The following is a 24,524-nucleotide window of genomic DNA, read 5'->3' on the forward strand; positions in this document are numbered from 1 at the left end:
ATCCGACTTTCGTGACCCCATGGACTGTAGCCCACCACGCTCCTCTGTCCATGGGCTTCTCCATACTGGAGTGGGTTGCCATTTGCTTCTCCAGGGGATCTTCCCAACCCAGGGATTGAAGTCGGGTCTCCTGCATTGCAGGCAGATTCTTAACCAACTGAGCTACAAGGGAAGGACAGCTTCTAAATCAAATGAGGGATGAGGGAACAGCAAAGTGTCCTAGAGGAGACGAAGCTTGAACTACATCTTGAAAGTAACCAAGCCAGGCAGTAAGGAGAGAACAAGGATTCACAGCAACAGTGCCATCAAGGGGACCCTTCCTACATGCCACGCACTGCATAAGCAGTTTACACATATGGTCACCTAACTTCACAGAATTGTCACATTTCTCCCTTACTGGAGTATCAGTCCCATGGGAGCAGGGATTTTTTTCCCCCCTACCTCTGTATCCCCAGTGCCTGGTAAACAGAATGGGGTCAATCAATCCTTCCCTTTCCATGGTCGCAAAGTATTCATCAAAATGTTTAAATCCATAAATCCAATCAGACTGACTGTCCAGTGTCACATAGGAAACCAAAGAAAAGGTTAAAAAGAAAAAAGAGCGCTTGTAGACATACATGCACATACTCAGCAGAACCTGAAATGCTTTCCCCAATAACTATAAAACTAAAACCTCCTCCAAGGAAACAAAACATCTGAGTAATAACCCAACAATTTTCAAAGTTACTCCTCCAGAAAGCAGCACTTACTGAGATAACAGAAGATGGCTGACTGTCCTTTGTACTTTCCAAAGGTTTAAAAAAGCATCACAATAAGAATGCCAAAACGTGATTTTACTTATAGCATGCAAAGTATTTTTAAACTGACTCCACCTCCACTTTGTCTTTATTCAAAACAAGCCTAAGGGAAGAGCACTAGACAGAGCTAGCGCAGCTACTCCAGTGCCGGCCACACAGAGCGAGAGATGTTTTAATGAGATGTTGTACAGATAAAACATTTGGCGTTCTTTAAAAGCCAAACTTTAGAAATAAACGTGTAGCTATGTGGAAAAGCTTCACGTTTAAAATCTGAGTGAACCCCAGTTATGGATGAAGTGTAGGAAGTGGCCTTGTTCAGGTAATTCTTAATGCTCCTGCCTGCAAAGCCAGTGGTTTCACAGAACTGGCCCCCTTGACCACTGATCACTGGTCCAGGGATGGATGCTGTGCCAAGTGGGGCCGGCAAGTAAGATGGCAATGAGGGCTGGGAAACAGTGTTGAGAGAATTGAGTTTTGAAACTTTATTGTCTTTTTCTTTTCAAATATGAATGACTCTCAGTTGAATTTTGGCAAGAGTGATTGACTACAGTCCCACCTTCTGGATTGTCTCAGTCAACCTTGGAATCAACACCTGAAAGAAACTCAAAACAATGGTTCTCACGATTCCCTTCTGAGCTGCCCGTCTTACAGCGGCGTTTATCAACCCTGCACACCCTCAGGTAACAACATAAACACCACCCAGACCAGATGGTGCTGTGCCAGCATTTTCCATTGTAACTGGTTCAAGCCTCTTCAAAACATGTTTATTCGATCGGATTCCACGGCCTACTTTCTGTACTGACCCCAAGGTAAGCTGACTCAGGCACCCAAGAAAACAATGCAAATAACAGATGCTAAAATGAAAGCAACGATACAAGTGAAATGCAAACAAAATCATCTCTAAGACTATGAAGAACAAAGATACCCGTGGAAGATACTGACTTACCCATTTAATAGGTTTCCAAAACCCAAACTAAATAAAACACAACCACACCAAATCGAAATTACAACACTTTATTGCAGCATCGGCAAAGGTCAGATTTCTGAAGCTGGTGAAGATCGGGCAGCATTTCCATGTGAAATGTTACAACTTTACAGTTTTGTTTCTTATTTAATTCTACATGCAGAAACTAAAATATGGTGAAAGAAAAAATGCAAAACAGCTAGAAAAAAAGATGTAATCAAGTTGTAGCTTACAGATGTGCTTGCTCTTCAACTAAATTCACTATGCCTACTGGAAAGCAAACGAAAGACAACTATCCTAATAAATTAACAGATTGGCCAGAAACAGACTAAGAACTCTCATTTCTATGTAGTGGGGGAAAAACAAAACAAAACAAAAACAAAAGCAAAATAAAAGCTCTACTGTTTCCATACTTTGTTTAGAGACAGAGGCTGTAAACCCATGAAGGTCAACAAAATCTCCGGATCCTCTTCTCGCTGTCCTTCGTCCATCTTCTGTGGTGTCTGCCTGGCACGCTGTTTGTTTTCAATGATACTTACAATGGGCTCGCCTATCCCTGTTCTGAGGCTGGTGTCAGACTCCCCTAAGCCATCTGGGTTCATGCTGTGTGTACTAATCGTCTTCACATTTTCCCTTTACCCTAACAGGCAATGTTGTATTACTGACTCTGATGGATAAAACTGATTTTTCTCCCCCAGCCCTTGTTCCTCATGAAAGAGATTCCTAAACAAAAGCCTTCCTGGTGGATTATCTGGTACCTGGATATCTTTCATCATTTTGCTGTCCTGCATGTAAGTTTTCACTAGAAGATTTCACTGCTTGCTCTACACTTTTCTACTGTAGTTCTGGAGCCCCCAAATGTATCTTCTTTCAACATAGGATGTTCAATTCAGAGACACTGAAACTCAAATCAAGTTTAAACTCAAGTTCATTTCCCCCATACCATTACCATTACAACCGTCTCTTCTCCGGCTCAGTCATCTCACTGACGCTCTTCCTGGTGTAACTGCTCAGGAGTCAAGTCAACCACCTCATTTCTTGACTGCCATTCTCAAGAGAAGATGAACCCTCACGTGATTTCCATTACAAAAGGCCTTTTCCGCCTTGTCTGGAAGCGTCGGCTTGTTCCGGTGTTGGCAGAGGCTGCTGTTTCTGCCTCATGGCCCCAGCCTGTCCCAGGTTTAGATTCACAACTCTCTAGACCGACATGCTGAGATGTGTCCACTGCTCTCATTCAATTGCTGGAGGACTCCACTATCCACAACATCAGATACAGGACCTAATGAAATGACACGTGCTGCTGGATCAACGTCTCCTAGAGGCACAAACAGGGCAATGTTAAAGAACCAGGACTGAGGATGCCCCTCCAGCAAGAAAATGCCCCTTGAGCACCACCAGCCACTGTTCACTGACTGCAGAGAAGTCAGTGTTTTTTAAAGAGGGTACAGATTCCTACTGAAGAAACAAGAGGGGGCAGAGGGCACTAAACGGGGCAATTCTGACAGTGATGGGGAGGGTGGGCCCGTCAGCTTTCCTATAACTACTTTCTAAGATGCTGAAAACTCACGGTTTGTGTCACAGCTGAACTGCGTAACCCTCAAATTTATGTGCTGAAGTCTAACCTCTGAACCTCAGAATGCAACCTTATTTGGAGAAAGGGTCACTGCAGATGTAATTAGTTAAGAGGAGGCCAGACTGGAATCCAATGAGCCCCTAATCCAGTATGACTGTGTCCTCATAATAGGAGGACACCTGGACAGACACACACCTGAGGAGAGCCCCACATGAAGAGGAAGGCAGGGATCAGAAGGTGCTGTGGAAGCCAGGAGTGCCAGGGGCTATTGGCAAACCACCAGGAGCCAGCAGGGAGCTGGGAGCAGACTGTCCCTCTCAGCCCTCAGAAAGAAGCGACCATGACTTGACCTTGGATTCCGGCCTCCAGAGTGTGAGATGGGAGTTCTGTTGTATGAATCACACCATGTACTATGCTGTCTTTTGGCAGCTCTAGCAAATTAACACAGGTTGCCTACACAAGGCCAGTTGCACTAGCAAGAAACTTCCTAAGACTAAAATGCAAATAAGGAAAAGTCTATTTTCAGCTGGATACATCTGCAAGTTGTACAAAACTGAACAGGATGGAAAAAGGTCAGTAACAGGAATACTCCCTGAGAGAAAGAAACAGTCTCTCTCTTGATGTCAAGACAAAGCAATGGTCTAAAACAGAATATTTTAGACAAATGCAGTGAATAAAGGAAAAGTATTCACAGTCTTTGATAAGTGAGACACACTTGCCATATAATCTCTCACTATATATAATCACTCTGAGAGTGGTCCACACTCCAGCAGCTTTGACATCACCTGACAACTTGTTAGAAACTAATGAGAACCAGCAGTTTAATGACAGTCAAGATGGTTAAAATGTGTATTTTAAAGTTTGAGGAGCAATGGTATAATCCACACGAATTTACAGAGTGTAAACTGTGTTAGTACTGACATTTGCCAAAGATGCTATTGTTCAGTTGCTAAGTCATGTCTGACTCTCTGCAACCTCATGGACTGCAGCACGCCAGGCTTTCCTGTCCTTCACTATCTCCTCGAGTTTGCTCAAACTCATGTCCACTGAAGTCAGTGATGCCATCCGACCATCTCATCTTCTGGTGCCCCCTTTTCCTCCTGCCCTCAATCTTTCCCATGATGCTGAGTTTCACAGTTTTTTCAACACTAGCAGAGTGGAAAGCAACCCTGTCCTGCCTTACAGAACACCTGGGTAACTGTATTACTTAAGAGTGCTATTGCCATTTTAATTCATTATAAGCAAAACGCTTATACTTTGTTAGAACATTAATACCCAGGGAGAAGGGCTGAAATTTTAACTTACAGCCTATTTCAATCATGATTAGAAAATATAAAAATCATTACAATTAATGTCTGAGAGCCTTATCAAAATCTAGGGATAAGAAAAACTTAAAACTGCTTTAATAACCAGGTTTCCCGTTTCCCTTCATCTGCCATACAATGTCAACACTATTAATAACTTTTAAAAGAATACTAGCCAAGTTAGGAGTCAACTGAAAACAGTTCTTTAGACCTCACAGAATTTCTTCTGCTTCCTCCTATAGGAATTCAGCACCAGGTAGCCAAGGATCATGGCTCTAGATAAACAGCTTCCCAATGAGTCTGGCCCAGCATTAAAAACAGAAGAAAATAAAGAGGAGCCAAACCACCAAAAGACACTACCCCATCAGCTAATGTTCTTCCACATGGCTACACTTCACTTAAATTTAAATTTTAAAAACAGCAAAAAACACATGGTACTTGAAAGGCTCAGAAACTCATTTTTATGCATTTGTTTGTTCCTCCCCAATATTCATCCATACCTGCATTTTGAGAGCTCTGGCTTTAAAAATACCACAATACCATGAGACTTTACAGAGGGTCATTTTAAAGAGCACTGTACAAGTTAGGATTTTATTTTCCAAATCAGTATTTTAGGAAGAGATTTAAAATAGGTAAAGGAAGTAGCTGAAGAATTGGAGTCTCACAAAATCAGGAACACCAAAGGGAATGAGTGCTGGGTAGCATAACATAGGAAGAAAGTTTATTAAAAGATTAAACACAGATTGGTTTTTTTTTGAAGTTTCTCTGTCCATTCAACAAACATTTACTGGGGATCTACTACATGCTAGGCACCAAAAGCTGTGTAGGAGACAAAACGGAAAGCAAGACAAGGCTCCCTGGGTCCTCAATTTTCTGGGGGACGGAGACAGGCTGGCAGGTGATGAAGCACTGTAAAGTTTGGGGAAGCACTGTGACTCAGGGCACCAAAGTGAGACTTCTGAGTATCAAGGTGAGACCAGATGGAGAAGCAAGAGTTATCCAGAGGAAGAGCCCAAGAGGGTTCCAAACAGAGAGAGGCAAAACTAGGAGAACTAAGAGGCCAGCTGGGTGGGGAGGAGGGCAAAGAACAGTAGGAGAGAAAGCCAGTAAACAGAGTGCACCCTATCATCCAGGGTCGTGTTATCAAGTGAGGAGCTGGGACTTTATCCCATAAACCATGAGTAACCCTGAAGGATGTGAGAACTCAGTGACAAACCAATTTCCTGAACTTTGAAATTAGAGTTGTCTGAGCATATGCGAAGTGACAGTCACTCAGTCACGTCCTACTCTGTACAGTCCATGGAATTCTCCAGGCCAGAATACTGGAGTGGGTAGCCTTTCCCTTCTCCAGGGGATCTTCCCAACCCAGGGATCAAACCCAGGTCTCCCACACTGCAGGCAGTTTATTTACCAGCTGAGCCACAAGAGAAGCCCAAGAATATTGGAATGGGTAGCCTATCCCTTCTCCAGCGGATCTTCCTGACCCAGGAATTGAACTGGGGTCTCCTGCACTGCAGGTGGATTCTGTACCAACTGAGCTATCAGGGCCTGGGCATATAGTTCAAAGTAAAACATTAGCAGGAACACAAATATTCTTAGTGAGTAAAGACACAGGATGAACATCTGCATTTTCTACAGTGCTACTACTCCAGCAGTGGACCATTTCTGCAACCCCAGCATCTCTCTCCTACACCTGCTCGCCTACTCCCAACAACACGTTGATATCTGACGGCTCTGACAGCCTCAGTCTAAACACTAATACCCCGAGGCAGACCTGTCAGAGCAGCGAAGCCTATGCCACTTTTGATAATAACCCAAACACAAGAGAGAGAACAAAATCGATGGGGAGGGGTCTTCAGATCAGATCCTGGCTAAACTTTCAACAATTTTGTTCCTTAAAAACAAGATGAGTGAGGTCTTATTAGGGAATATCTTCTATGTGAAATACCTTACAGTTTCAGTTATTTCACATCAGGCAACTCAAGTTTAAGAAGAACCGGCATGGGTCTCAGCAGGATATTTTATAATTTAAAAACAAACAAAATACCCCCAAAAAAACTCAATCTGCATGCCTCAAAGTCTAACAACAGGTTTTAGGTTTTTATAAACATTATGATTACTCAACACTGGCTTAAGAAATTCTAACAAAAAGCCTGTGACTTCTCTCCAATTAATCAGTAACTAGTCCTCTCTGTAAATGCCAAAGAGAAAACTTTTAAAAATCCAAAAAAGTCAAAGAAAATGAAAACCATTACTGGTATGACTAAAATCAAGATTTTATAAAACAAACAAAAAAAAGGTAACTATTTTATAAACAGGTTTTTTTTTTTTTTCCTCAAATATCTGCAACTCAAAGACTTTTCTATTGTGCTAATCCTTGGGCCTTTATCATTAGGTATAATCCAGAACTATCTAACTTACTCACACAGACACCATGAAAAAGAACTAGTTAAGGCAGAAACAAGCGAGATCGTCATACCTCCCACCAGTCTTAAAGATTAGATCCGCATTAGGTGCTCCCTTTGGGTGTTGGTAACGAGGCCGCCGCTCCCGATTGGTGTTTGCTGGAGCTGGGCGTTGGGCAAGAGACTGTAGCATCTCTGTAGTCAGGAGCGAAACAGAAAAGGCATTAACATTGGTAAATGTACTTCTCCCAATAAGCAAATAAAGGGAGATCAAATTTATTAGTTCTGTCAGGTAGCTAACTAAAGAAAAATCACCATTATATGGACTAAAATAATTGAGAAGTACCAGAAGAGCAATCAAGAGAGGAGATATGCTCTTGTGTACCATATAACACCATGCTCCCTTACAGGCAATGGGGCCACAACTGTGTGCCTTGTGAGGCAGTGAAACAGCATAAGAAGCAGTAGAGTACAATAGCTGAGAGCATGGTGTTTGGAGCTAAGCAATATTAGATTAGATCCTAGCTCTGCCACATACTAGCTATGGGGCTTTTGGCTCAGTTTCCCTAAATATAAAATTTATCTCATGGAATTATTATGAGGATTAAAAGCTATGATCAAGTACATAAGCATCTGGCCATAATAAGCACTTCTACTGAGTGTTAGCTACCATTATTTTATTATTAAGAACACTGAGTATTGGGAATTCCCTGGTGGTCCAGTGGCTACGACTCCATGCTTCCACTGCAGGGGGGACATGGGTTCGATACCCAATCAGGGAACTAAGATCCTGCATGCCTTTAGTCATGACCAAATAAATAAATAAACATGATTATTTTTTAAAAATTGGCATCAACCAAAAGAGAAGATTCTAAAAGTGGGATTTAAAGATAGAAAATCAAATATTTATTTATACAACAATCTCTTGCACAAAAAGCAGTATGTGAGTATAACACTATATAAAAGCCATGTTATAGCTCCGAGAGCCTTTTAAGGTGTCTGTGGACTCCATATGTAGAGTTTAGCTAATCCAAGTGTGCTGAGTATGTCTGCATAAAACTGGAATCCTAACTTGATACCCTCAAATCTGGAAGGAAGAGGGTCCTCAAGACCAGGATTCCCAAGCAGACAAGAGATGATATTTGCTGAATAATAATTTGCTCACAGTTGACTGGTAACACAAGGCAATTAAAACTTGGTACTATCTCACCTGCAATCCAGCTCTTACAGTATGGAATCTAACTGAATTATAAGGGAAGCAAAATATGATAAAAATTACATTAGTGTTATTTTATAAATAAGTTAAAGAAAAATAAAGACAGAAAGGAATATAAAAAACAATCAACTTCTCAGGCTAAATATAAACAAATATGACATGAAAAGGAGCAGAATAATAGCTCTGATGTTCTATATTTTAAAAACCCAAAAGGCATCACAATTTTCCACTTCTGTCCTGGAAATGATCTGATACCTTGATAATCTTCTTGTTCTTGCCGTTCATTGATATCTAGTGTGAGCTTTTTCATTCTCATCCTCTCTTCTTGTTCTGCTTGTTGCTGGTTCCAATGATTTGCAGCAAGTTGGGAAGACATGGGTACATTAAGGATCTTAAACTGAGAAAAAAAAGTAAAGAAACCACAAATGGCTTGAGAAAATCAAGAAACAAAGATTTCAAATAAATCAGTGCATGCATTCGTTCTCAGTCACTCCCAGCTCGCTGTGACCCCAAGGACTGCAGCCTGCCAGGCTCCTCTGTCCATGGGATTTCCCAGGCAAGAATACTGGAGTGGGTTGCCATTTCCTACTCCAGGGGATCTTTCCCAACACAGGGACTGAACCCACAAGTCTCTTGTGTCTCCTGTACAGGCAGGCAGATTCTTTACCACTGAGCCACCTGGGAAGCCCAAATAAGTAGAGCTAAATGAGGTTAGAAAATTAATTTTTCCTTTCCTAATAAGTCAATAAAGATAGTACCATCTCAAAACATACACAGACTCTACTTAAGAGATAAACTCATCAGGGTTGGATCAGAAGTGGAAGGCCATCAAGTTCAACGTCCATAGAAAGCAGACACTCCTCTTTCCTTCACCCTGTTTTGAAGCAACACATCTAAGAACAGGGGATCATTTTCCACTGTGCAGACCCTGTTACATATGGCTAATTGTCAGAAAGGGTCTTATACAGCAACCTGTAATCTGCACCCTTTTCATTTCTACTCTCTGGACTATACAGAACAAATCTAATCCACCTTTAGGATTATCAAGCCTTCACAGTCTAAAGATAGCTGTGATGCTGGAAAAGAGAAAGAGTTTAGCAACTGAACAATTAGTTATGGGGGAATAATTCTTATCTATGGAATGTTTTGTTTTTAGCAGGATGTTTCTGGTTCAGGATTGTTAACAACTATTAAACCAAAATAACTATCTTTTGCATTTGTTTAAAACTAAAAATTCTTTAAAACATTACATAATGGCTCTATTACATTAAAACTTTTGCTTTAATAAGACATTTTCTTTCAGTTCATTATTCTAATTCATAGACATCTGAATCTAGAAAGAAATTATCAACAGGATTTTCCTTTCTTTTCAACTACTTACTTCACTGGTACAAATTTTTCTTTTCCTACTGACTACAGAAGAAAGTTATTTCTGGGCACAAATTTGGTGCACAAAGAGATCTTTCACTTAAGAACTAAAGATTCCTATAAGGCTACGCATTTTACATTTCTAGAAAAACCGTTGCACCAGAAGAACCAACTCCCAAAAGTCAAATAAAGAAATAAAAAATCAGAACAAAATATACTTTTTATTCAGACCACAAAATAACAGTGATGTTTCTTCAAATAATATTCCTAAAACTGAACATATTCCAAAATTCCAAATAATGTTTATGAGTTGAAACTTTACTTAATAACCAAGTACTCTGAGCTCTCATGTTTGCTAACATTTTAAAAATGAAGTTCAATAAAAATGTTTCCTTAAACAAAATTTCACATTTTAAGAAAGACTTCACTCCTCATTCTGAAGTTGTATGGGTTACACAGTATATAATCTATCTACTTTGAACCAAAAATATGTCTGTTAAAATACAGACACGTAGTCTTACTTTGACCCATAGAATTTAGAATTCAGGACTACTGAAACGAATTTACTTTTCAAAGCTCAAAGTTTCTGAAGGTAGGTTTTAATTTTATGCCTACACATTCTGAAAAGATCAAAAGGGTGTGCAAACTGACACAGGTATTGTGAATTTTTCATATCTGCCTCAGGTAACAGAGGGATGAATGAAGAAAATTGATTATTTATTGTTGTATAAGTTGATCATCCCCCTTAATGGATCACTGCCTTGTTGTGGTGAAGGGGCTTGCATAACTCAAAGCTGTGAGCCAAGCCAGGCAGGGCCACCCAAGATTGACAGGTCATAGCAGAGTTCTGACAAAACGTGATCCATTGGAGGAGGGAATGGCAAACCTGGTTATGCCACATTATACCCAGGTTATACCTGGTTATACCACCCTAGTATACCTGCTGAGAACCTCATGAACTGTATAAAAGGCCAAAAAGATATGACACCAAAAGATAAGTCCCCCAGGTCTGAAGGTGTCCAATATGCTACTGGGGAAGAGCAATAGCCCCAGAATGAATGAAGCAGTTGGGCCAAAGCAGATACGATACTCAGTTGTGGATGCATCTGGTGATAAAAGTAAAATCCGATGCTGCAAAGAACAGTACTCTATAGGAACCTGGAGTGTTAGGTCCATCAATCAAGAAAATTGGACATGGTTAAGGAGATGGTAAGAATAAACAGAGACATCCAAGGAATCAGCGAACTAAAATGGATGAGAATGGACTAATTTAATTCAGATGACCATCATATCTACTACTGTGGGCAAGAATCCCACAGAGAAACGGAGTAGCCCTCATAATCAACGAGAGTCCGAAACACTGTATTTGGGTACAACCTCAAAAATGACAATAATCTCGGTTCATTTCCAAGGCAAGCCATTCAACATTACAGTAATCCAAGTCTGTGTCCCTACCACCGATGCTGAAGAAGCTGAAGTTAATCAGTTCTATGAAGATCTAGAAGACTTCCTAGAACTAACACCTAAAAAAGGTGTTCTATTCATCACTGGGGATTGGAATGCAAGAGTAGGAAGTCAAGACATACTTGGAGTAATAGGTAAGTTTGGCTTTGGACAACAAAACGAAGCAAGGCAAAGCTTAACTGAATTCTGCCAAGAGAATGTACTAGTCATAGTAAATACCCTTCTTCAACAACACAAGAGATGACTTTACACAGGGACATCACCAAATGGTCAATAGCAAAGTGGAACTGATTACATTCTGTGTAGCTGAAGATGGAGACGCTCTATACAATCAGCAAAAACAAGACCTGGAGCTGAGTCTGCCTCAGATCATCAGCTTCTCATAGCAAAACTCAGGCTTAAACTAAAGAAAACTGGGAAAAACAATAGGCCAGCCAAGTATAACTTAAGTCAAATCCTGTATGAATTCATAGCAGAGGTAATGAATAGATTCAAGGGACTAGATCTTATTAACAGTGTGCCTGAAGAACTGTGGACAGAGGTTGTAATATTGTACAGGAAGTGGCAAACAAAACCACCCCGAACAAAAAGAAAAGCAAGAAGGCAAAGTGGTTATCTCAGGAGCCTTTACAAATAGTGGAAAAACAAAGAAACGAAAAGCAAGGGAGAGAGGGAAAAGTACATCCAATTAAAAGTAGAGTTCCAAAAAATAGCTGGACAAGGTAAGAAGGCCTTCTTCAATGAACAATGTTTAATAACAGAAGAATACAACCAAAGGGGAAAGATGTAGATATCTCTTCAGAAAAACTGGAAACAGCAAGGGAACATTCTGCCCAAAGATGGGCACAATAAAGGATAAAAACGGTAGAGACCTAGTAGATGCTGAAGAGATCAAGAAGAGATGGAAAGGATACATGGAAGAGCTGTATAAAAAAGATCTTAATGAACTGGATTACTGTGATGGTGTGGTTAGTCACCCAGAGCCAGACATTCTAGAGTAGGAAGTCAAGTGGGCCTTAAGAAGCACTACTGTTAATAAATCCAGTGGATGCGATGAAATTCTAGCAGAACTATTCAAATCCCTAAAGGATGATGCCATCAAGGTTTTACATTTGTTACATCAGTAAATCTGGAAGACCCAGCAGTAGCCACAGGACTGGAAAAGATTAATCCTTGATCCCAATCCCCAAGAAGGGTAGTACCAAACAATGCTAACCATCAGATAACTGCACTCATCTCCCATGCTAGTAAGGTCATGCTTAAAATCTTACATGCTAGGCTTCAGCATTATGCAAATGAAGAACTTCCAGATGGCCACGCTGGGGTTAAAAAAGGATAAGAAATAAGAGATCAAATCACCAATATTCGCTGGATTAAATAGAGAAAGCAAGGGAATTTCAGAAAAACATCTGTTTCATCGACAACGCCAAAGTCTTTGACTATGTGGATTATGGAAAGCCCTTAGAGAGATGGGAATAACAGATCATTTTACCTGTCTCTTGAGAAACCTGCATGCGGCTAAGAAGCAACAGCTAGAACCCTGTATGGAACTGATCCATACAAGATCGAGAAAGGACTATGACAGGGCTGTCTGCTGTCACCCTGTTTGTTTAACCACACGCTGAACACATCATGAGAGATGCTGGGCTGGATGAATTACAAACTGGAATTAAAAGATAGGTGGGAGAAACATCAACAACCTCAGATATGTGGATAATACCACTCTAATGGCAGAAAGCGAAGAGGAACTAAAGAGCCTCTTGATAAGAGTGAAAGAGCCAGCTTAAGAGTAAATATTAAACTAACATCATGGCATCTGGCCCCATTACCGCACGGCAAACAGAAGTTGAAAAGGTAGAAGTAGTGACAGATTTCCTGTTCTTGGTCTCCAAAATCACTGCGGACAGTGACTGCAGCCATGAAATCAGAAGACAATTGCTTCTTGGCAAGAAAATGATGACAAACCTAGACAGTCTGTTGATAAGCAGAGACATTACTCTGATGACAAAGGTCCGTAGTCAAGGCTATCATTGTCTCAGTGGTCACGTACGGCTGAGAGCTGGACTGTAAAGAAGGAAGAATGCCAAAGAATCGATACCTTCGAACTGTGGTGCTGGAGAAGACTCCTGAAAGTCCCTTGAACAGCAAGAAGATCAAATCAGTCAATCTTAAGGGAGATCAACCCTGAATATTCACTGGAAGGACTGATGCTGAAGCTGAAGCTCCAGTACTTTGGTCATCTGATGTGAACAGACAACTCACTGGAAAAGTCCCTAATGCTGGGAAAGATGGAGAGCAGAAGAGGGCATCAGAGGATGAGATAGCTGGATGCCATCACCGATGTAATGAGTATGAACTTGGGCAAACTCCAGGAGATGGTGAGGGACATGGAGGCCTGGTGTGCTGCAGTCCCTGGGGTAACAAAGAGTCAGATGCAACTGGGTGACTGAACAAGTCAATCTTCACAGAAAGATATTCCTAAAGCTCCTTTTAAATAAGAAAAATCAAGGCTCAGTAAATGTGTCAATGTAGCAAAGAAAGTTCAGGAACTGTATAGGAATAGGAATCAATTCCCATGTGATAGTTCAGCCTATGGAACCTGAAGTTGCCATGTACTGCCCTCGACAATTATTAAAAAAAACAAAAACAAAACAAAAAAAAACAGGGAAAGTCTGCTCAGAGAACTAAGTTATCCCTAGAAAAGAAAAGCAGAAACTCTGGACTTTGAGAATCCTGCGAGCCATGGTCAACCAGCAGTTCCAAGTGCTGAGATGAGTAGTTTTACAAAGACTCCAGCACCAAGTCTAGGGTCTTGATCAAAAACAAACCCTTATTTTTCTAGGGACTGGGTAGAGGATGAGGGAGAAGGGAAATGTCAGGGCTCAACTCTGGCCTGAAGGTGAGAAAGTGGGGAGCTTTAGTAAAACCTTGATAACCCTAAAGTCTAGGACAGAGGAAAGTCCTGTTGACTTTATGGAATTATGAAGAATATCTGACAAAGATCCAGCAGTGCTCAGAAGCGAAGTCAAGTTAACTATATACACGTGAGTCATGATGGAAAGCCTGTTCCCAGCCCTCCATTATGTGATCCTAACTGGTACTCAGCTTTCACATCTCAAGACTTATTTGCACCACAGCAAAATGATGGTATGCTCTACAACTTTGATCTTTTGAGTAACAAGAAATTACCTGACAAAGCAGAGATAGAAGATGAAGGTAGGCACCATCTCCTTCAGCCTGTTGTGGAAGGGAGGGAACAGAATGTCCCTTGCGTCACAGAGGATATTCTGGGCCTTCCTTGGTCACCCTCTACAACAGCAGTCTCCCTCTCATCACCTCCTCCCCACCTCAGTCTCCTATCCTCTTAACTTGCTTTATTTTCCAACAGAGCATTGTCCTCAACCTGACATTATTTCTTGTCTGCCTCTCAATACTAGAATGAAAGCTCCGAAGAGAGGAGGGACTTGGTTGACTGCTATATTTCTGCACGTGAACAGTGCCTGGTATGTAACAAGTCAATAATAAGTAGCTGTTAAATGACAATTTAAATGAATGTGGGAACCAGGTATCAGACTGGTCTGACAAGCCGTTCTAGCCACCATATTTCATAGATGCTTCTGTTAATTATAAGATGCACCATTATTTTACATACCACTAAAACAAAAAAATGCTGTCAATTATCCTAAGATTCCAGCAACTCTAAGAGGCAGCTTGAACTCAGAAATAATTAAGTATGAATTTTTTTTTTTAAACAGAACTAGTAATAAATGATGTATCCTTGAGTTAGATCTGGGAGCCGGGCTCCATTTCCTTCAGGGCACTTTCCACAATCAGCAAATGTAATATTATGCTTGTCTCTCTCCTTCAGCTGGTGTGTGCTCACATGGCCAGGGGCTACATCCTGCTCATCACCACAGCTTCACACTAGGCCTGGTATTTGGCAGAGCAGACAAATAATATTTGAGGACTGAATGTATGAATCAAAAGTGATAGCTTAGTAGACAGGGGAATGATTGTGAGGGCCATCTGTGAGATAAGGGAAAGAAAGAGGAGGTGGTTTAAGGAGAATGGAGGAGAAGGATCAGGGGTCAGAAAACAATGTTTTTTTTTTTTTCCCAAAAGCCATTTGGCAAGTGAGCATTTTTTTTCAAGACTATCTGCCATCACCCTCCTTTCTTTTCTCACTGTAAGCTTACTGATGAAACCTTCCTACTGAAAGTCAGTATGTGTATCTTCTAACAAATGCATATGACTTAAATTTTAAATGTTCTTTCCATTAAAAAACACCCATCTATTTGATGGAAGTTACATGTATCTTCTGTGCACATAACAGATAAAATTATTTCTACCACTGAATACCAGTCTTTCTCCCCTGTAAGCAAGAACCTATAAAACAAAGTTACCACTTACACTTGGTAACTACCAATGAACTGGGAATACACTGCGGACAGATTCTCACCTGTTGCTTATTGCCTTTTCGGGTTAACATGACAAACGGCATTGTGTCTGCAGACTCTGTCTCTCCCTCCCCACCACCAAGTGGGGGTCCTTTCCTCAGCTGGCTTTTGAGGTGCAAGGGAATGGCAACATCAAGTTGGTGCACTTTAACAGATTCGCCACTTCGTTGCTTAAAGACAGAAATGAAAAAAATGTAAGTAGCCCAATAAATTGTTTGTAATTCCTTCAGTGCTATATATTTTGGGACAGTCATTAGAGCCAAGTAATCTTTCTGAAACCAGGGTTGCCCACCACCTGCACACATCCCTTAAAGGAATACAATTTGGCTCCTGCTGATGGGTCAGGCCTCTCCCAAACTCAAATACACAGTGCTGCAGGTTCTCCTGTCCTGTCTGAGTACACTGTGCCCTTTCATTCACCCTCAGAGCACACATCTTCCTTTGTAATTATCATGGGCCACAACCGCCTCCTTATCTATGAGAACCTCTACCTGACCGATGGGTTCATCACTGTGCCCTTTCTCTGGTGTTTCCTGCTGTGAGCACATGCGGTCAGAGCTCAGTATTTAAGAGTGAACAGATAACTTCCTACTTGTGAGTATCAATTCTTTTTAACATTTACATTGGATTTATCAACAATTATTAAAACAAATCTTCACTGATGGATGACTTACTACGTATTAAGCTTGGAGACACTAGTATTAAAAAGATAATCTCTATCCTCAAAGAACTCATAAGCTTGTTAAGTAAGAAAGAGAAATTAATTACGATTCATCTGAGTTGTGTATAACGCGTACAACAGACTGACTACATACGACTGGTTCAGAGTGGATGGGTGCTGAGATTTCACAAAAGGTTGAATGAAAACGGGACATTTGAGAACGTTAAAGACTTCACAGGCCTTCTTCCAACCAGATGGTAAAAGGGCAGTTTGGGGGATACACAGAGAATTTAGACAGTGGAAGAACAGGTGCAAAAGCAAAGATGTGAAATAGCAGGTGCATTTAGGGAACTACAAATAATTTTCTAAGTCTGAATGAATGGAGCACGAATGAGGAAAGAGATGAACATGATACTTCAAATCTAAGCAAGTAACGCTAAAAGGGCATGAAGGTATTAAAACTTCTTTACTGCCATTTAAATACTCTTTTGATACAGGCACCATATTTGCAAGAGACTTGCAAATCAGCAAAACGGTAATAAAGGTGTAAGGTTTTATTGTTTTTCATTTCTCAGCTCCAACTGTTAGAATTTGGTTGAAGTTCTCCCAGGTTCATAGATTATTTATAAAGATTTTTTAACTTAAAATTTGAAACAATCATGTCAGAGGAATTTTGATATGTAAATTATCTTTCTTTCCTGACTATAAACATATTCACTTCATAAACTAATAAAAAAATACATTAGCAAATGTGTCCATACCAATTCCTACAGCTATCTCCCTCTGCCTGACTCTAAGACGCAACAATTATTAACAATGGGTCATGTCTTTCCAGATCTTTTTCTTGCATATATACATATATGAACATATATATATGTGACACATACAACACATATGAACAGGAACAACCATGATGAATATTATTCTATACTAAACATACATGTTTCTTCTTCTTTTAGATTCTTTACCTTAGGCATCTAGTACAGAGCTAATTATTTTATTGGCCCTCTACTGACAGCTTAGACTTTTTATTTCTATTACAGTGTCACACTTATCATGCACTTGAGAGACTATTAAGGGTACACTTTTAGATCAAATGGCAAGTCATTCTGACAGGTTTACTAAATTTCTCTCTAAAAAAGGCTGGACTCACATTTACCAAGTAGAGATGTTTACCCACACTTAACCACAACAGGTACCATCACTTTTTAAATCTTAATATTTTATGACCTGATAAAAAGGCCCTGCTTAGTTGGCTTGTCATGTGATTATCAGTGAGCTTTAGCACTATATTCTAACAACAACAAAATGAGTCATTCATTTCTTCTCATTGGTTTGTACAATCACTTTAGCTTAGTACAGATACTGACTCTTGTGTTGTGTCAGCTGTAGATTTTTTTCTCCTGGTTAGTTAGTTCTAAAAAGATTTCTATGGCATTTCGTGCTGGAAAGTAGTGTAACAAATGGTTGATAAAAGACTGCACCACTCACTACCCTTTTACTTTAAGCAATTTTTTTTTGTTTTTTTCTAAGCCTGTTTCTTTAACTGAAACATGGGAATACGAATAGTATCTAACAGCTAACGGCACTGTATGAAGAATAAACATAAAGTCAGTGCAGTGCTCAACAGTCTTTACAATCATTAAAATTATTTGAGAGATTTGCAATTAATTATGGGGTGGAAATTAAAAACAGAAATCCAGCATTATTTTTTATTGACAATTTGTTGAAGATACCATTTTCCTTCATATGATTTGAGATGTTAACTTCATCAAGATTAAACTGCCATGTTCTAAGGTCTATTTTAGATTCTGGCAACTCACTCCAGTATTCTTGCCTGGAAAATCCCATGGGCAGAGAAGCCAGGTGGGCTACAGTCCATGGGGTCTCAAAGAGTTGCACATAAGTGAGTACACACGGAATGCAATGCAAGGTCTATTTTGGACCCTCCTCTGTTTGATTAATCTATCCATTCCTGTACCAAACTACTGTTGTATGTTTAAAATGTTTTATTATCTTGTATGTCACTTCTACAAGTTTCTTAACTGTTCAGTTATGAAGAATTTAAGAATAATTTTATTCGGTTCATTCTACATCCATGTCCCTGTTCTCTTCCTCCAACCCTCACCTCATCCCCCAATTTCCCTGATGGGACAGAATGAGGACTGCATGAAATTTAAGGACATGATTTATGGAGAAATGATGTCTTTACAATACTGTGTCTTCCTATGATTTTTAGCAAGAGGAAAAAGTCTGTACAACTGTTCATTTTGGGTACCTGATAATGATTTAAAAGCAGGGCCTAATAGTGGATGAAGTTTTCTCCTATACATAAACACAACTGCAAAAATGTGTATTCAAACTTCCCTCCTCTCTGATCACAACCTCTCACCCTTCCAGCTCGCTTCTTAAGAACTCTCAGTAAGTGATGACCACGGAACCACACCGAAATCTCCCATTCCTTTGACTTCATCAGCTTTTCCACCTTTTCTAAATGTTGGGGTTTGTCAGGGCTCAACCCTGAACCTGCTTCTCCTCTGTCTCCACACTTTACATCTGGATGAGCCAGTTACTGCCATGGCTTTAAAAGTACTCTAACAACTGCTCTGTTTATGTTTCTCTTCTGCTCTCCAGACATTTCCACTGACGCCTCACAGGCTCCTCAAACTTACCAAGTGCAACTCCTACTCGCACTCTCCTGTGTCTTAGAGACAAGCCAGTGGTCCAAGCCACAGGACTGGGTGGCATCCCTGACTCCTTGGGCCCCACATACTGCTACCTAAGCAAGCACCAAATAAATCCAGTTCATTCTGCCTCCCAAAGAGCTTTCAAATCCAGACTTCTGTCCATGTGCCCTGCCACTCTCCTAGACAGATGACCATTATCTTTCAGCTAGGTTACCACCACAGCCTTCTAACCACACCCCTGGTTAGTCTCTCTGCTTTTAGTCCTGTCTCAGGAAACCAGGGTTTGATCCCTAGGTTAGGAAGATCCTCTGGAGAAGGGAATGGCAAGCCACTCCAGTATTTTTGCCTGGAGACTCCCGTGAACAGAGGAGCCTGGTGGGATACAGTCTGTGGGGTTGCAAAGAGTCGGACACGACTGAGCGACTAACACACAGTCTGTGTGAAGTCACTCGGTCATGTCCAACTCTTTGTGACCCCGTGGACTGTAGCCCGCCAGGCTCCTCTCTCCATGGGGTTCTCCAGGCAAGAATACTGGAGTGGATTGCTATTTCCTTCTCCAGGGGATCTTCCCAACCTAGGGACTGAACCTGGGTCTCTGGCATTGTAGGCAGATGCTTCATCCTCTGAGCCACCAGGGAAGCCCATAGCCTGAACCAGCTCCTTCAAGGACTGTGCCACTCCCAATTACCTGTCTCATGCTGTGACCCTTCACAGACAATGTTCTATTACTACTGGCGCCCTTTTTAAAGTTTTTCAGACAAGTACTTTTCTGCCCTGATCTGGACCTCTGACACAGTTTTTCCATTAATCCTAATTTTTCACCTGGATGGTTCCTTTGTACCTGTCTTGTCTACAAGTCATGATCTCAGAGATGTCTTCTCTGATTATCTCATCTGAAAAAGGCTCTTCCTTTACACTCTACCAAAGTATTCTGCTCCTTTGGTTCCTGAGACTAATGTACCTGCACTGCTAATTTATACATTATCATAGCTTTCGGCCTTAGTAGCGACAATGAAAGTAAAACCCATCTTCTCTAAAGGATTATTCCATCAGCATGTACTTCATAACACTCCTCTTTCAACTGACTTTCTCTAGCCACATGTCCATTTTTCTCCTCTTTCTAGTAAAAACTTCTCAAGTCAGCTCTACCTGTATCCAGTATGTTCACTTCTCCCTTTTCCATTTTCCACTGAGCCCACTCCGTGCAGCTTTCACCTACCACTCCAACGACAAAAGCCCTCAAATCACCAAAGGGCTTAACAATAGCTACAAATAGGGCTTAAGTAAATAGTTCATGGGATTTTACTCCTAACTACAGAAAAACATAAAACATAATTACCTAAATCACTGGAAGATGGAGCTTTTAATAAAATCCAGTATCTTAATATCATGAGTACTTTAAACATCAAATAACCAATATTCTTCCAGATATTTATATACAAGTTATTCAAATTATAAATCAAACTAAAGAATTTGCTAAATTAAATTCCCCCAAATTCTAATCTTCTGTAGTTTGACTCCTAAACAAACTGCAAGTAAAGGGTCTTAGAAAGAGAAAAGGCAGAGGGTGATACAATGAAATTACTCTGCTCCAAGTCTGGTAACATTTATTTTTTCTACTGTATTTCAAAGAAGCATAGCAAATCAGGATGTAGGACGCCAGAAGTATTGGCAGCCTCAAACTGCCTAAGTTAGGAAAAGCTGCTGCAGAGGTAAATGTTTAGAGAGCAGAGACTCTCCCATCACAATCAAGTGTGCTGCAATATTTTATATTAAAGTACTTTGGAATAGAGCAACATTTAATACCTGAAGGTTTTCTAGCATCATTTTATCCAGAGCTTGAATGAAGTCTTCATCTTCTACACAAGGTACATGTTTCAGTCCACCTCCTTTAATCATTACCTCCTTATTAGAACAAAACAGAAACAATTCAAACTGGGAATTCTAACTGTAATGTTTTCTACGGCAGAGCCTTCTGTATTGATAACTTGTTCAACATAAGTCAAGGAATGAGTTAGGTAAAATAATAACATTATTAAATATTCAAAGAACCTGCAAACAAAGAAAAGTGTTTAGATAATAAATCAAAAATGAATTTCTAAAGAAATATTTCAGTAATCACAAAAATCAAAACCTTGGTGGCTAAAATTGAAATATGATGAACAATTTCAAAGAGCAAAGTTTTAATGATACGTACAGTATTTTCTTCATCAGTTTCATTCTCTTTATTTGAATCCGTGAGATAATCTGTATTCTCTTCCTCTTCCTCCTCTCCTTCATCATCATCATTATCAGAACCCTCCTGAAATTGTTTAATATTTGTAGAAGATTAAAACTTTTGAAAAACTTTACTAATAACTTTACATGCCTTAAAAAGATGTTAAAATTTATGTATAATTATTTCTTATTCTCCAGTTTCAGCCTTTTATGCAGTCTGCCTAGAATGGTAGGGCAAAGTCAGCTGGCAACTCTTACTACACACCAATAGCTAAAAAACCCATTTTACACCTTCCACTGACCTAGTAATACAAAGATCCTTTTTAGAAACTTATCCATGAATTCCACAAGGAACAAGTTTCTTACACCTTTCATATTTTTCTCCTTCCTAACAAACTTGAGACTGATTTTTCTCACAGTAGTTCTTTAATACCCATGTAACTCTGCAATGAAAACTGACAATTCAAATTTAACATCATTACCATCTGAAAGCAATGACACTATATTTTATAAAGTATCTCACTGCATAAAGCATCTCAGGGTGGAGTGTACTCTCACAGCATTTTGTTGCTCACCCAGTTCTGAAGGACGGATAACCTTTATTGTCTTCATTTTTTTATGTGAGAAAACTACTGCTTGGAAAAGTTAAATGACTTGCTCAAGGACATGTGCTTTTTTAAGCCAAAAAGCTAGACATTCTGACTCCCTTTGCTGGTGGCTTTCAAGTATTATATCTGCCCTATCTCCTGTCAGTACCCTGACATCCTCGTCTACCAGCCAAAATTCCTCTTCAAATGGAAGACTGAGCAGAACTCCAATGGATTTTCAAAGAGACACAAAAAAGAAACCATAACCAACCCCCCCCCCCCCAAAAAAAAAAGCCACACAGTGGCAGCATTCCATCTGAGGAACCTTTCAACACAATTCACTCCCACTTTGTTCCATAAAAGTTAAGGGGAAAAAAAAATACTGCACTAAACCCAGCTGCTTCTCATTGTGCTGAGAGAAATAAAGTGAATGAGAAATAATTCCTATGAGAAAACAAATGATTTAAATGTGTTATAATACACTTAGTATACCTAGCAATTAATTTCAAAAATCTAAACTATTAATACTTTACAGATACTTGAAAACTTTTAGAATTTCTGAAGTGGAAATATTTGAGCAAAGTACAGAAATGCATTAAATTTTTTGACAAAATTCTATACTTCAAAATTAAATCTGCAATAGAAATGCACTTCAACTGGCTCTTGGGAAAAAAAATCATTTCTTTACACTGGAAAGATACTTCCTATTCAAAAACTAAGCTAAAATGCATGAATTTTTTTCTTTCACCAATTTTTATATTACTTTGGCCACCTGATACAAAGAACTGACTCATTGGAAAAGACCCTGATGCTAGGAAAGGTTGAAGGTGGGAGGAGAAGGGGACAACAGAGGATGAGATGGTTGGATGTCATCACCGACTCAATGGACATGAGTTTGAGTAAACTAGGAGATGGTGGAGAAGGCAATGGCACCCCATTCCAGTACTCTTGCCTAGAAAATCCCATGGACGGAGGAACCTGGAGGGCTGCAGTCCATGGGGTCGCTAAGAGTCAGACATGACTGAGCGACTTCACTTTCACTTTTCACTTTCATGCACTGGAGAAGGAAATGGCAACCCATTCCAGTGTTCTTGCCTGGAGAATCCCAGGGACGGGGGAGCCTGGTAGGCTACCATCTATGGGGTCACACAGAGTCAGACATGACTGAAGTGACTTAGCAGCAGCAGCAGCAGCTGGGAGATGGTGATGGACAAGGAAGCCTGGTGTGCTACAGTCCATGGGGTCGCAAAGAGTTGGACACGACTGAGCGACTGAACTGAACTGAGGTGTTAAGAATAACTTCAAAAGGCCATCTGGAGCTTGGAAGAGTTGCGGAATAAGATGGAAAAGAGAAATACAACGTTTCTGTAGAGTAACAATTCCAATTCCATTTCTTAAATAAACCAACCATACTCCTTTCACATCTCCTCCCAGCCAAGACTCAGGAGTCATCCTGTTGAATTTGTTTTCCCATTTAGCAAATTCACATATATTATGTATAATATCCACTTTACAGCCAGAAAGAAATAGTTTAAAATGATACAATTTTTAAAATTATAAAGTTCACTTTTTAAAAGCTGAAATGCATTTGGAGAAAATATCACAAGTATTCAAATGAGGAATCTATAGGAAAATGAGCTATTCTTTAATGTCACATTTACTGAGGATGTTTCATTTATTAGTTTCTTTATCAAATTAGTGCAAAATCCATAGACAGCCATAAGATTAGTCTAAAAATACGAAATGGAATATTAGTCTAAATATACAAAACACTTATTTCCTTTTGTTGTTATAAAATACTTAATAAGCCAATTTAAATTATATAATTGAATGTTTCTATGATCTCATTTTTTAGAAAAGCAATATAGCAATATCTATTTCATAGAAATGTATTATAGAAACATATCCCAGTTCTAAATTTTTATCAGCTTATTTATATCTACTTTAGGGGAGCTGTCAGGTTGGAAAGAGAAAGTGATGGCAATACTGTACTGTTTAAAGTTTGCTAAGAGAGTAGATCTTAATAGTTCTCATTATAAGAAAAAAACATTTATAACTGTGAGGTGATGAATGTTAACTAAACTTATTATGGTAATCATTTCTGCCTTTCTCTCTCTCTCTCTCTCTAGATTATATATATCAAATCACTGTTGTATGTACACCTTGAACTAATGCAATGTTATTATCAACTATATCGCAATAAAACTGGGGCGAAAGTGGTAGCAAAATAATCCAATATAAAGATGTACTTCCACTGCCTATAAATGCTAGCCAAATTTAAAGTGAAAGTCTTTCAGTCAAGTCCGACTCTTTGCAACCCCATGGAGTATACAGTCCATGGAATTCTCTAAGCTAGAATACTGGAGTGGATAGCCTTTCCCTTCTCCAGGGGATCTTCCCAACCAAGGGATCGAACAAACCCAGGTCTCCCACACTGCAGGCGGATTCTTTTACCAGCTGAGCCACACAGGAAGCCCAGCCAATTTAAAAAGCCAAACAAACAAGCTGCCTTTTATACACTCATTCATTTTTAATAGCGAAGCTATTTGCTATGTAGTCAAATTAAACAAAATGTTCACTAATAGCTACAGACCCTCAGGGCTAATAGAAACAAAGACTTAGGGATTTTTACTTCTAACTATAGAAAACCTTAATTACTTTAAATTATGGGTCATTTAACTCACTCCAGTATACTTGCCTGAAGAATCCCATGGACAGAGGAGCCTGGAAGGCTATAATCCATAAGGTCGCAAAGAGTCGGATACAACTAAAGCGACTTAGCATGTATGCATGCATGGTCGTTTTTCTTTCATGCTAAATGAAG

General features: G+C 39.8%; 1 protein-coding gene across 2 annotated transcripts in view; it reads right to left on the reverse strand.

The window, feature by feature from the left end:
- Positions 1 to 1,797: 1,797 nt before the first annotated feature.
- Positions 1,798 to 24,524, reverse strand: part of UPF2 (UPF2 regulator of nonsense mediated mRNA decay) — a 94,281-nt gene continuing 71,554 nt past the window's right edge. Inside the window, exons 17-22 of one of the 2 annotated variants that reach the window (XM_015099542.4) lie at positions 21,094 to 21,198; positions 20,703 to 20,801; positions 15,551 to 15,718; positions 8,515 to 8,656; positions 7,118 to 7,238; positions 1,798 to 3,076 (exon numbers count right to left, since the gene is read on the reverse strand). In XM_015099542.4, coding sequence (XP_014955028.1) covers positions 3,067 to 3,076; positions 7,118 to 7,238; positions 8,515 to 8,656; positions 15,551 to 15,718; positions 20,703 to 20,801; positions 21,094 to 21,198 — 645 coding nt within the window. In that variant the 3' untranslated portion in view covers positions 1,798 to 3,066. Of the gene's footprint in view, positions 7,239 to 8,514; positions 8,657 to 15,550; positions 15,719 to 20,702; positions 20,802 to 21,093; positions 21,199 to 24,524 lie in introns of both variants that reach the window. The other variant, XM_060397208.1, reaches the window with a different exon arrangement.

This window comes from Ovis aries, chromosome 13 (genome assembly GCF_016772045.2).
Source record: "Ovis aries strain OAR_USU_Benz2616 breed Rambouillet chromosome 13, ARS-UI_Ramb_v3.0, whole genome shotgun sequence".
NCBI classification, from domain to species: Eukaryota; Metazoa; Chordata; class Mammalia; order Artiodactyla; family Bovidae; genus Ovis; species Ovis aries.